This window comes from Trichomycterus rosablanca, chromosome 27, assembly GCF_030014385.1.
Source record: "Trichomycterus rosablanca isolate fTriRos1 chromosome 27, fTriRos1.hap1, whole genome shotgun sequence".
NCBI lineage: Eukaryota > Metazoa > Chordata > Actinopteri > Siluriformes > Trichomycteridae > Trichomycterus > Trichomycterus rosablanca.
The window spans coordinates 3143426-3157954 of NC_086014.1; the positions used below are offsets into that span (position 1 = coordinate 3143426).

The window sequence follows — 14529 nt, forward strand, 5'->3', positions numbered from 1 at the left end:
ACTGTTCATGCTGAATTGCTGGCTTGCACTCCATTACACCGACCAGGAAAGCGCATGAATGAAAACGTTCATTTGTTCTGCGATTACAGCATTAATCAAACAGCGACATCTTGCGGCTGGTTAAAAACCCATAACCCTCACTTATTAAGAAGGATCGCCAGATTAAATTGTGTCTAATTTGTGTGGTCTGCATATTTTTCTGTCCTATTTTTCATTTTTAAACCCATCCTTGTTTTCATAAAAAAAAAAAGACAATTATAAGGACAAATTATTGTAGTGCTGGCATACGGAAACGTAACATTTTACTGCAGCAGGATAGCTCTATTATTTAGCAATTGCTTTTGTGTAAATTACAAGGGCAAGGCCAAAGAGGTCAGATCTGCCGCCCCACTTGTGGAACAAGTGAACAGAACAGACAGGTCACCAAACACAAAACAAAAATGGTAATTCACAAATTCATCACAAACATGAACACAATATGCACTGTGCTACAACATTTTGAACACAACTATAAACACAAATGCTTCTAACACAGTTTTAACCCCTAAAAATGTTTCGGCCGTGGGTGCGCTGCATTGTGGGATTTTGGGTTTGGGGTTAAGTAGCCATACCTGGACACCGGGCTGGAGCTGTTCTGCTCCTCCATCGAGCGAGGGTTTCCCCAAACGAGCGGTTTCCCACCTCCACCTGGCACTGCACGTTCAGCTTTTCCAAACCGACGGACTGGTTTGCTGTTATGACCTTAACCTCGCCAACACAAATGGTTTTATGCTCCAGGTTGGTAGCATGCAAAGCCGTCAGAAAATCGAGGCCCAGTATGTATTTTTCTACCAGAACTCGCTTGGCAGTCGTTTCTAGTCGCCTACGTCTGCGCTTCATCCACCTCTGCCAGTCTCTGGATGGGGCTCACTGGCTTCATCGGGCAGAACCGGGTAAGCATTACGCTTGGTACCCGGCTCCTGCAGAATGCTGTCGACCTGGTCTTCCTTCTTGGGCTTCACCCCCAATAGCTGTTCAATCTCACCGATCAGTCATTTCACTTTTTCAGCCTTAGTTCATCCCGTTTCCAACACCGATGCGTTGGCAAGATGTAAGGAAACAACACTTCAACTGTAGGAGGATAGATAATTTATTTAGGATTTGCTTGTGTGAATAACAAGGGCATGGAAAAAGATCACAGATGTGATGTATGGCAGATCCCTCCCACTTGGTAAACAAGTAAATAAAACAGACAGGTCACCAAACAACACACTTAACAAAAATGGTAATTCACAAACTCAACACAAACGACAAATGTGCTGAGCTACATCATCGGCCCTTCCTGATTGTAAACGCCGACTTCTGTTCAATGCCACCTGCCAGTATCCGCTGTGTAAATTTGATGAACTAAACCAGCTAAACTCTGCCACCCAGTGTAGCATGTCGTCAATACGAGGCATTTAAACACAGATAGTCCACACACAATCCTCACTCACTGTTATTACTTTACTAACACAGCAAGTGAGGCCCATGGGCTGTTAGATGGCTTGATAATTCCAGCTGCTGCCATTTCTCAAATCTCGTCTTGCTTGAAGGCCTGCTGCATTAACTCTGTAGTCATGCGATCTGCCTCGCTCGCAGTAAATACATCCTAGGAGCAGTGCGATGTAAGGCCTTTGCTGCTTCGTTGCCGTAACTCCTTGATGGTGTCCTCTTTGGCATGCTGCTGGAGTGCACTGCCCATGGCCTCATTTGTTCCCCCACAACCACTGGCGCTGCATATTCAGCTCCTCCAGCGAGCAAGGGTCCTCACCCGAGAGCTGGGGTGTCCACCGGCCCCCAGCGATTCCCCACTTGCACCTGGCACTGTGTGTTCAGCTCCTCCAGCAAGTGAGCGTTCACCAAACGAGAGCCAGAGCAGTTCCCCCACCTGCACTTGTGCTGCATGTTCAGCTCCTTCAAGTTCGGCGGGTTTGCTGCTCCAGTGAGTGAGCGTTCACCAAACGAGAGCCGCGGTGTCCACCAGCCCAGAGCAGTTCCCCCACCTGCACTTGGTGCTGCATGTTCAGCTCCTTCCAGTTCGGTGTGTTTGCTGCTCTGTTGCCATAACTACTTGATGGTGTGATATTTGTCGTGCTACTGGGGTGCGTTGTGTTGCTGGGGTGCATGTTCAGCTCTTCCAGTGAGTGAGGGTTCCCCAACCGAGAGACGATAACACCGCAGACTTCACCAGTGGCAAACGGTGTAGATGCAGATAAATGTGTGCTGCCATTCCCATATCGATGCCATGCTGCATTAACTCTGTAGTCATGCAATCTGCCTCGCTCGCAGCAAATATGTCCTGGGAGCAGTGCGATGTTAGGCCTTTGCTGCTCCATTGCCATAACTGCTTGATGGTGTCCTCTTTGTCGTGTTGCTGGAGTGCGCTGCCCGTGGCCTCATTTGTTCCCCCCCACAACCACAGGCACTAACCCTAACCCTAGTGAACAAAACAAACATGTGCATGTAAATTTTGTGTGCTTTTCCTGCATGGCACATGAATGTAACATTCATGTGTTTTTGCATAGCAAATAAGATGATGTTTATTGTTGACATGAACATTCACAACTATTTAATGTGGTGTGGAGGTAATTTGTTTGCTGGGACGGTGTAACTGTAAAAGAAAATAGGATTACACAGACTTAAATAAGGCGGGGCAGTAAAAGCCTGACTGACAGCAGTTAGATTTGCTATAAGAGAGAGCGAGAGAGGGAGAGAGAGAGAGAACTGAAAGAATGGAGGAAGAAAGCAAACATTGCAACATTCCCCCACATTGAGGAAGTACAGTTAGTGAAACACAGGCTGTGTATAGTATTGTTAATAGTGAGAAGATGTCTCCTCACAGAGTGCTACCGCGACAGCAGTCCCTGCTCCTTCCTGCCATCATCAACCCATTCCTGCTGGACCTTAAACTAACCAGAGCCCAGAAAATCAAAGTAAGTGCTTTGTTTGCTTCATCCTGTTTACGCAGCAGTTGTGTGATGACGGTAGAGAGAGAGAGAGAGAGAGAGAGAGTCAGTTTGTACAAAATGTAACACTGCCACTGCTAAGGGCCAGTGATAGCTTAGTGGTTAAGGTACTGGACTAGTAAACAGAAGGTTCCTGGTTCAAGCCCTGCTACCATCAAGTTGCCACTGTTGGGTCCCTGAGCAAGGCCCTTAACCCTCAGTTGCTCATCGTGTTCCGCTCATTGTGTAAGTCGCTTTGGATAAAAGCGTCTGCTAAATGCTGAAAATGTAAATGTAAATGTAAATGCTACACATGGGAAATGCAAATCAACAAAATCCACCGAAGAATGTCCAAAATAAAACAGACTTTACCGTGGTGCAAAAACTCGCCTATTCACTGAGCTGTAAAAGTGTATATCCCCGTCCAGCCTTGTAACCACAAGTATTATTACATTCCAGCATTAGGTATAGTACTTTAGTCAGTAACTGCTAAAAGTGCCTTTGGTTTTAAACTGGTGTCCTAATTAGTATAAAATCTGAATGAACCTACTACATTGCCAGCTACAAACTTAAGTTGGCGATTTATTAGGAAATTGGTGGCATGTCGACACAGCTGGTACAGGCGCTTCAAATCGAACCTAATATTGTCTCGCAAAAATGATCTTCAGGAAAGTCCAACTATCACCAGGGTTCAGTTTCACCACAGAAGCCATAGCATTCCTTCTTTGATATTTCTGTGAATCCGTGATGCCCGTTACAGGGTCACATTTCTGCAGCATGGTCAGGAAGGTGTTAGTAGCAGTGTTGAGTGGGAGGGTTGACCGATTCCATTGCCAGCCAGGCCATCTTGTTTAACATCAGTATCTGACCTAACAGATGCTCTTTTAAATGAATGTGTACAAATTCTCACAGACACACTCCAAATCCTTGTAAAAATTTCTGTTTAGATGAGTAGAGGTTGTTTTGAGTTCATGGTAACTGATAATAAACAACTGCTTCTCTGTGTCTCCCGTGTGTTTGTATATTTAGTGTTTTCTTCTGGGATTCATCCTCCTGCCCTTGCGCTTGTTCCTCATGGTCCTGGTTCTTATGATAATGTGGCCTGTTGCCGCTTTAATAACATTCGGGCGTCCTCTAAAAGGAGAAGTTGAACCCATAACAGGCTGGCGGAGGTATGCACTGCTTATACTTTATAATTCAGGGTATATATTAAACAGACAAAAGCTACACAGCTATAGACAGAGCGTTTATGGTGCTAATAAAAGTTAGTTAAATGGACATGTGATTTGCTAGAAGAACGCACAAATGTTAACATCCACAAATAACTTGTAAAATCTATTGTCCATGTTATTCACTTCAATACTGTCTATCATGTCAATCCCCCAGGACAAATGGTCATTTTATCCAAGTGTTGGAGGTGTGTGGACACACCAACCTTCGCTTGCAAGATTTTCTTAGTGTAAAACAAAACATGCAATAGCAACATTATGCATTAGCAAAAATAAAAAAAAGTCTCTTAAGCTCATGAGGAAAATGTATATGTGAATCAAACTCGATCAAACTGAATCAAACAGCCTATAAGACTTGATGAAGCAGAAAATAGGTAACATTTAAAAAGCCACATAATTGTGTACTGTTGCACCACTGTACATGACCATTAAATTACAGTTGAAACTAACTTACAACTATAGACATTGCATCAAAAACAAAGTAAAATTAAATGAAGTGAATTAATCAAACATGAATTATTGATATTGGATGGCACAACAATATCAGTTGTATGTGTGTGTGGTATGTGGTGCTTTTTTTGCAATAGTTTTTGTAATATTAGTTTTAACCCTGGCATGTTCATGCAGGTTCATGTGTCAGACAGTGATGGTGCTTCTTGGACGGCTGTATTTCTTTGTGATGGGCTTTCATGTTGTGGTTAAGGGGAAGCAGGCAACCAGCACTGAGGCTCCCATTCTGACCGTAGCTCCTCATTCCTCATTTTTTGATGGCATTGCCTGTGTTGTATCGGGACTGCCCTCTACTGTATCCCGCTCAGAGAATCTGCTTGCTCCTGTTTTTGGCCGTAAGTTGCAGACAATTTCTTTGTTTTATTCATGCAAAATTTAAAGGTGAAATAAGGTTTGTTTACAAATGTGTTATATCATTGAATATCTAAAGATTTAATACATAGGCTCAAAATGCTATACAGTATAAGCCATATTTTCAACACCAAGTCGAAATTCTTGCTGTTAAAGGTGCTGTTAGTGTTTCACTTCTGGCTTATTTCTCTCACTCATAATTGACAAGTTTTCTTGGTTTGTTTGATCCGCATTTACATTTTCTCATTACTTTACTAAACAAAAATAGAAAGTGGCATAAATTTCAGTTTTATTTCACACAAAACTTAGGAGAAATTTAAGGGAGCAGAGTTAGCACTGACCAAGCAAGAGAAAACAGAACAATCAACAAACTGCAACATAAATATACAAAAATATTTTTCTCAAAAAATGATCCTGGATTTGGTAACAAACCCTTTGATGCATCAGACCAACTTTACTAGCACTAACTGCTTTATTGTTAAATTATAGTAATTATTTATAGGCTATTTATAGGGATAATTACAATATAGCATTATAGAGCTGTTGTCTCATAACCACAGCTAGCACCATTAAGTACAACCGTAAAAGAAGCACCGGCCAATCTACCCTGTTATAGTAACTATTAGCCACTTGCTGCCACTTTATTTATTTATTTTTTTCTTATTAAAAGTACAGCTCACTTGCTGTTAATCTATCTAATCAACCTGATTCCGGTTGATAGCCAAAATGCTTATGGAAGCTCAATATGTTAATCAAACCCCAATGCACAGCCAGCATGTTGACAGTAAGGTTTTCTTTGTATCTTTCAGGATTTTTACGGTGCTTTCAGCCTGTGCTCGTCTCGCGGCTGGACCCAGACTCACGCAAAAACACAATCCAAGCAATCAGTAACCGGGCCAAATCTGAAGGCCGATGGCCACAGGTCACAACTGCCTTACATAATTTATTGCTATAGTTCTTTTAAGATTTAAAAGAGTGAATTATGAGGTAACTGAGCACAGCCCACATCAGTTCCACTGGCATGTTTCAAAAGCAGGACATTACTTTAATGAACATGACTTGTAAGACTGAAGTTGCTTAACTTTAACTGTGCTGACTAACAAATTGTGTGGTGACATTAATGACAATTTGGATACTCTGTTCTGTTAAGCTGTTAATATAAGTTATACAAGTATAAATTTATATATATTTAAAAAAAATGACAAAAGTAAAATGATGAATTGGACAGTGCATGTTATGAAAATTGAGTGAACAATTAAATAAGCTAAAACCACAATTTTTAAGTATACAAGAAAAGCAAAAAATTTGACAAGGGTTGGAGTCTCTAGTTTGCTGTTTGGGAGGCACCTCAGGGCTACACTGGATTTTTCACATCTAAAATTTTACATGGCCGAAGACCTCAAAAGGTATGCTGTACATACTAAAAGAAAGCTGGAAACACGGTCCCACCCAGAGTAAGATAGATATGCAACATATCCTGGACTTAAAACAAAACTGCTAGCCCAATTTGTTCCATGCTCAGGAACAGGCAGTCCCAGCTCAGGCCATTAGGACCAGAAGAATTTCATCTAATTAACTAACCCCCCTGAGCAGCTGTTACCACAGAGATTCTTTTAGTTTTAGAAATTTATTGTAAATAATTCATGGATCAGTTTATAGAGACAGAAAATTTACAATTGTCTAATTACCATGTATGTGTCAGTGTTTAGACAGACTGTTTATCTATTAATATGACCTAGCTGAATATGTTTTCATGCAGGTATTGATCTTCCCTGAAGGAACCTGCACAAACAGATCATGTCTGATTACTTTCAAACAAGGCAAGAAGACAAACACTAACTTATGTATTTATTTGTAAGTTTATATTAATGATTGTGCAATGACCTTACATCAAGTGACAAGTCATTCCTGATTGGCTTTAGGTTCTTCCAAGTCCCCTTTAAAGATGAACTCGTTTGTACCGAATCTCACTACAGTTTCAGGTCATATATTTGATAAAATTTAGCTTTTAGATATGTTTTATTTTACACTTTAGTGAAAAATAACCAATGGTTGTTTCACCTGTGCAACCAGCTAATAACTGGTTTTGCCACATTTGGCAGTAACAGCTGCAATCAATTGTTTGCAGATTTTGGCCCACTCTTCTTTGCATTACGATGCACAATACAATATCTTATAGAAGCAGTAAATCTGTGGGAAGATAAACGGCACCCACAAAGCATCAGAACTTTATCATACTGATAGCAGAAGCAGCATCAAGAGCTGTTTAAAATCATGTTTCCTGTTTTTGTTAAGTGTTCAGTCAACATGCACTTTATATCTTTGCATCTTTACCGGACTTCCTTTCCTTGTAATGCAATTCAAAAACCAAGATCTGATATTTCAGATCAGTTTTATTTGCACACATTCTTTTGAGATATAAAACTGATGGACTAAATAAGATCATGCTATGTGTAGCTGGAAAAAGTAGGAGACCACAATCTAGGACACAGTCAGATCAATAAAGTCCACTGACTGACATGACACGACACATAATGTATACTAAAGACTGTTGTGGATATAAGCCACCAGCTCTGGCTGTCTTGCTGTGTGCATGTTTGAATATAAATGTGTGAAAAGGGAAGAAAAAAATGAAATTGTCACTGTTTTTATTTGCAGGGGCGTTTGTGCCAGGAGTCCCAGTTCAGCCAGTGCTTATCAGATACCCAAATAAGCTGGTGAGCGGCACATAAGTACACTTCTGATTATTCTAGTCATTAAAAAAGTGCAGACTTATTATTCCATAAAAATGCAAATGTATATTTCATATTTAAAGCTCATTTTGGCTCAACATTGAAAATTGCAATGAAAATTGTTTTTCTGGGGCCAAAGCTCTAAGAAAAAAAACTGTAAGACCACAAAAAATCCTATAAGTACATTCTTACAGAAATATATTCCTATTTTTATCCTCATCCCCTGACCTTGACCCCATAGAAAACCACTAGAATGAGCTAAAGAGTCCACAGATCTGTAGAGGAGACTGTACACTAGACATAAAATAAAGGTAAAACATTTCTGCTCACTTATATTTGACATTAATCATTTCTTCTTTTTCACCAGGACACAGTAACATGGACATGGCAAGGTCCTAGTTAGTAAGTGCTGTATTTATCTGAGCAAATTCTTTACAAAATATGTAATGTGTTACATGTTAGGACTATTAAGACTTGCATGCTTTTGGGAATCAAATAATCTAAATGTGAAAATCAGACAATTGCACTGCGATTTTAAATGATAGAATTCAGGAAAACACAGACTAAGATTTTAAGTTAATAAAGGATTAATCTCTTATTAATCTTTTCTTGCCCAGGGGGAGTTTGGATTTAATGCTATACTTGATGTTGCATAATGTTTTAGACTCTTTTTATTGTCTGTATTGCTAAGAAAGTGGTTTCTTTAAAAACAGCATTGTTGTTTCCTGTTTTAGCTGGACCCTGCTTCTTCTTACTCTATGTCAGCTTTACACAACAGTGGAGATTGAGGTTAGCCATCATATATCTTCTCTATTCTAGCCTTTGGCCAAAAGTATGGGGACAAACATCTTTACAAGTAAATTTGTATACTTGAGCAACATTAATCCAACCAAGCAAACAGCCATGTAACTTCTACATTTACATTTAGTGTTGGATTGTCATTGTTCAGGTTGAACAATGTATGCGCTGCTACAGCTGGTTAAATGTGTGATGATACCGTCAAGTGAAAATGTCAAGCAACAACAGCTCAGCCGCAAAGCAGTTAGCCACACACACACTCACAGAACACGGCTGTCAAGTGCTTCAAGTGCCTTTGTGTTTTTAGTTTCTTTCTCCTCAGGTTCCCACAGAAGAAGAGAAGAAAAATCCTATAAAATACGCACAGACAGTGCGAACCGTGATGGCAAAGTAAGAAAGTACTGATGTCTGTCTGCAATCTGTTTAATCTCATGTCATTATGATTGTACTGATGACCTGGTTTTGGTGTGTATAACCAGGGCTCTGGGTGTCCCAGTAACTGATCACACATTTGAGGACTGTCGGCTGATGATCTCAGCAGGAGAGCTGACCCTGCCAATGGAAGCTGGTCTAGTGGAGTTTACCAAGATCAGCAAAAAGCTTAAGTACATCTTTCTGTTCAACCAAAAGTGCTTTCTGTGTTCTACATTTCTATGTACTACAAGAATTTTTCATTATTGTTCCACTCTCACAATTTGGATAGTGGGTTAAAATGTAAATAAAAATTACTAGAATGCCTCTATTATGTTTTATAATGGATATTTTAAGTGGATGCATTACAAATCCTAAATCTATGCTCACATCCTGATGCTATTGTAGGGATATTATAAGGTCAAAATTTACGTTGTTATGTTCTGTTACACAAATGTCTTAATTATCTTGACTTACATTTGTATTTTTTATTCATGCCGGCCTCAGTCTAAAATGGGACAACATGAAGGAGGAGCTGGAGAATTTTGCCGCAATAGCTGGTTCGTGTAAAGGAGGCCGAATCAGGATTGAAGAGTTTGCCAGCTTTTTGAAGTTATCCATCAGCCCAGTGCTTCAGGAGCTCTTTGCTCTTTTTGACAGGGTGTGTTTCTTTTTGCATGTCTGTGTGTGTGACTGAATGCCTTGTAATTAAACGAACATGACTGAACAGCACCCTTCTCAACCACACAGTTCAAAAGAACTGTCAGAACCTGTTAGAAGCACTAATAAGAGAAAAAAGTGAATATGACCCCTTTTTGATTATGCTGTTATTGCATATCTGTTACACCCAATGATTTTAGATTAAACAAAACATACTACACAAAGGGAATATATATATGTAAACCAGTATTAGCCAGGCCAGCCCAGTAGACTAAAAATATCTTGAACCTTATAAAGTCAAACAGCCACCTTAAGTGCCACAGACTCCACTAAACCACATTTAAAGCACTTGTCTTCAACCTGTGAAAATTTGAATCTGTGGTGAACTCGCCCATGAGTAGCCAGGCAAACATTTTCCATAGGACCTCCAGTGACTATGTTATTTGGGTGGCGACCCTTCTCAGAACTGCAGGTACAAGCCCAGTCAGTTTAAACAGTTTTTAAAAATCTCAACATGGTAGTTTGCAATCTTCTGGTATGAGTGTATCAGGTGCAGCTCAGTTGTTATTACCAGTGCAGTTTTGAGAATGCTCCAACACCTAGTTAATCTATGTTAAGTTGGAGTCCCTTTGATTAATGAATGGGGTAAAGGGGGTTGACATGGTGTATAGAGCAACACATTGGCTACAGTTAGTAATTGCATAGTAAGTGCATCTACATGTTATCTGTAGCTCTGTAAAATGGTCAATGAATGTATGTTTAGTAGAGATGCTACTAACAAAGTGCTCATTGAGTGTATGATATAAAAGTCCAGGTGTTTTTATTGAAATGATATGATATTAATTTCTTTGGGTTGACTGTGCATTTCCTGCATGTCACTGTAGGATGAGGATGGCACTATTGATTTCAGAGAGTATGTTATTGGTATGACTGTGTTGTGTCGACCAGCCAACACAGATGAAGTCATCCAGACAGCATTTAAGGTACATACATACATACATAAACTGGAATGTTGATTGTGAGCCATGCCTTTGATTTTAGTAAAAAAAATAAAAATAAAAAAAATAAAAATAAAAAAAACTTCTCAATTGCTATTTAGAATAAATAGGCACAAATCTAGTAGAAAGAGTCAAAGATGTTATAGTTTGTGTATTTATCTGTGTAATTTTCATTTTCTAAACTGACTGCAGTCTTGATACAAATTGTGAATCACATTAGCAACTGCCCTTGTATTAAACCTAGTTTATTTACACAATTGGCACTCTTAAATGACCAGAATGCTTAATATTACATTACAAGCTCAATTCACATTCAGTGTAATTAAAATACTTGTGGGTTTGCCCCATTATATAAATTATGCTAATTTTGAAGATTATTAAATCATTAAAGTTTTTACTTTTGTATGTCTTATACACAAACCTTTAGTAAATTAAATATGTAGCCGGTTTTATATGGTTTAGTTACTAATGGTAAGCTACTACTAGTTTAAGATAAAACGACATGGTTTTGTTTGCTCGTCACTAGTTTCTGTTTATTTGGTTGTAGTACATTTGCACTACCTTATTTTATGTTTCTGTACCTAATTTATGTAATATATATTTAGCTGTTTGATATTGATGAAGACAACAATATCACCCGAGAGGAATTTGCTGGTCTGCTGCGCTCTGCTTTAGGTGTATCTGATCTTAACGTCTCCAAACTCTTTGACGAGATTGATGCAGATGGATCAGGACATATCACATATGGTATGTATGTATGTCTTTATTGTTAAAACATATCATTGGTAAATTTTTGCTATGTTGGTTATTATGCAAAAAACATTATTTGTTTACATTTATTTTTACATTTTTATTTTACATTTTTTTCCCACAGGCCTGTTAAGAAATTTCTATATTTTTCTATATTTTAATAAGACTAAAAGTGGAAAAATGTTTCTAGGCAATTTTTATTAAAACAGTATAGTACTAAACTAGTCACTATAATAAACCGATCCAGTTTAATGGTTAAGTCAATATAACCTATAACTGCTTTTTTGGTTCTTTTCTGCTGTTATTCACCAGATGAGTTCCACTCCTTTGCTTTAAGCCACCCGGAGTATGCCAAACTTTTTACCACGTATATTGACCTCCAGCGGTACCAAGCTCTTCGGGAAGACAGGCCAGATTCCGACCCCATCTCCATCCAGAGATCTACTGTTTCTTTAAGTGACCAAGAAGAAAGTTCAGACAAGAAGGATGATTAATCATTCTGCATTTAGAAAAAACAGGACTAAGACAAGCACAAATCACCAGAGGTCCTTAAAACATCAATTACTATAACTTTTTCTTTTTGATCTACTTCAAATGTGAGCATAATGTGCCTCAGCAGCTAGGATTGAGCAAAACATCAGTTTCAGTCCCACTGCTGTTCAAAAAGAATTCTTGTAAACACTTATTTTGCATTAAAAGTTTATGCATGATGTGTTTATTCTCTAACATTAAAGATACATTGAAAACTGCTAAACAGCCAACGTCACATGCTGAGATCTTCCACCAGGTGACAGCAGCACCCTAAATTACAAGCTCGGTAGTGTTTCTAATGTTTCTTTTTTGTGAGCAATAAACAGTGCCAAAACAAAGAAAACTTTAATCTTTTAATCTCTATTAAACTGTACACAGTGAAGCAAAGAGACAGACAGTAATCTTGTGAACATTGTTGCATATAGAATATCAGTGTTGGGGTTAATTGTGTGCTACAGGTGACTAATGTTCTCTTGTTTGGTCCAGCCCCGTGAAGGATGGCATGCAGCTGACTTCATTAAAGCCCTGCTGTTCGTACGCTGTGATCACCAGCTGTGATTTCCCCAGTCATTTTGTTTTAACCTTTTCAGAAGAGAGGAGCCCATTTCATTTTAATCACAATTGATCAGATTTCACGGAATCAATTAAGTAACGTTGAAGCCTTTGTCGCCTCTTTCTCTTGATTTCTCCTCCTTAACATTGCAGAATTTATTTCAGTGCAGCCCCAGGTTGAGGTGTCTGGTTGAATTGTGGACAATCAATGTCACTAATTGGGTTTGATTTTCAGCAGCCAAAGCAGGATTGGCTTAAGGGGCTGAAAGAGCCAATGTCTGCCTAAACCAATGGAGACGGATCTGATGCTCTTCTAAAAAAAGGTCAACGGTAATAAGATGAATAGTTAATTGACAGGTTATTAAACCATTGCAAATGCAGTTAGCAAAAAGCTAATACTGCTGGCTAGTTTCATGTGTTAAGAATATATTACCTTGGCCAAAAATATGTTGACACCTTGATTGATTTGATGTGCATAAAACCAGGCATGCAGTCTTCATGGACAAATAATAGCAGTATAATGGTTTATACTTAAGATGTTTAAGATGTCTGGCTCTGTTGCCACCTTTTTACCACATACGTTTGTCAAACTGAAACATTTTTAGGTGCTAAAACTGGAAATATAAAATATGAAGGCTATAAGCGCTTACAGAATTAGTTCTCAGCTGCCAGTGAAAGCAATCATACAACAGGAAATGTTCATCCATGGTTTTTGGGATGGTATTTCATGGTCAAGCAGCAACCCACAAACTATGGGTGTTGTGCGCTATGAGCGATTTGGGTGTCAAGAAGCAGCCAGTCTGAGCGCAGGGTCAGTTATATTCTTCTCTCTTGGCAGAATAAATGAATAATAATCGCCCCCCCCTATACAACACTCTCCATAAGTGATTTGATAACATCTAAGATAAACCCAACGATGACCCTACCACGGCCTCCACAATTACTGTTTAGGTGTTTCAGACACATTTATTGATAAACTAAAAATAGGTCAAACAGAAGATCCAAGACATTCAACATTCCACAAAACATCTCACCAGAATGGGAATGGTTCAGGACTGAGGGTGATCCTATTTATTATTAGTTTATTAGAGTTTTAATCTAGTATGAATGGCAGAACTTTTAAAATGTGCTGTCGGGTGGTGACTGTTCCTCTCCGTTTTTAACAATGTTTAATCAGGAATTGTTTAACACGCCTCCAGTTCTGTACTGTGTACCCCACTGTATTCTACACAGCGTATGCTCACGTCTATGTGTGTATATGCTGGGGTGTGTTTTTTTTGCCATACTTTATGCCGCCCACAGCTTCCCCAAATTCAAACCCCATAAGTAAACACAACTTGTAGCACTTTTATTTGTCTTTGATCTAAGGAAAAAAGCAGTGGCCTGGATCGGTTGGGAAAAAGCCAAAACGGCACCTCCTGGTTGGTGAAACACAAACACGTACAGCCCTTCCTCGAAATCACTGGCTGACACATCGCATGACACAGCCCACTCCTTCTGCCTAAGAAAGATTTTATGTTTACGGGGACTTGGACAAAGATCTGTTTAAGCATCTTGACTGGATAGACCAAAATTGGAAATGTGTAAAAGTTACATAAAATATCTACATTAATTATTAAGCAATTGAAAAGGTTACAGCCGTTAAATTAAAAAAATATAAAGTAATAAAAAAAAAAAAAATTAATAAAAATAGGTGCAAATTGCCACGCCTGTTTTTTTATTTTAAATTGTAGTATACACCTTTATATCTGTAATTCCTGACTACATTTTAAGGATATGTTGAATCAGCGGTAGGACTGCTTATGGTTATGCTATACTTTCAGCTAATCATGATCAAAACATGATCTTAAAAATCATATTATTATCTATAATAACAACAACAACGTCACCTTAAATACAGCTGTAATAAATGTAAATGAAAAGAAACCCTGTTTATTCTATAATAGTCTACAGTGGCTTTCAATTGTATAATAACTACATTGTTTACCTTTAAAGTCTGGTGGCTTATAATAGCCCGGCATCTTACTAAGTCACTTTCATT

The 14529-nt window shown here is 38.7% G+C and overlaps 1 protein-coding gene across 1 annotated transcript; it reads left to right on the top strand.

Moving 5' to 3' along the window:
* The first annotated feature begins 2774 nt into the window (after nt 1–2774).
* Nucleotides 2775–12279, top strand: lpcat2 (lysophosphatidylcholine acyltransferase 2). Its single transcript, XM_062989627.1, has 14 exons — nt 2775–2954; nt 3996–4138; nt 4823–5040; nt 5866–5978; nt 6816–6876; nt 7715–7773; nt 8156–8190; nt 8523–8577; nt 8894–8976; nt 9066–9191; nt 9505–9658; nt 10542–10640; nt 11261–11402; nt 11718–12279. Exons 1-14 carry the CDS (start codon nt 2850–2852, stop codon nt 11897–11899), a joined length of 1575 nt encoding a protein of 524 aa, XP_062845697.1. The 5' UTR covers nt 2775–2849; the 3' UTR covers nt 11900–12279.
* The last annotated feature ends 2250 nt before the right edge of the window (nt 12280–14529 follow it).

Bases quoted from the DNA above. Each gene is read 5' to 3' on its own strand.
- lpcat2 (XM_062989627.1), top strand. From the start codon at position 2,850: ATGTCTCCTCACAGAGTGCTACCGCGACAGCAGTCCCTGCTCCTTCCT. The intron at 2,955-3,995 runs GTAAGTGCTTTG...TTGTATATTTAG, and splicing joins CCAGAGCCCAGAAAATCAAA to TGTTTTCTTCTGGGATTCAT. The intron at 7,774-8,155 runs GTGAGCGGCACA...CTTTTTCACCAG, and splicing joins TCAGATACCCAAATAAGCTG to GACACAGTAACATGGACATG.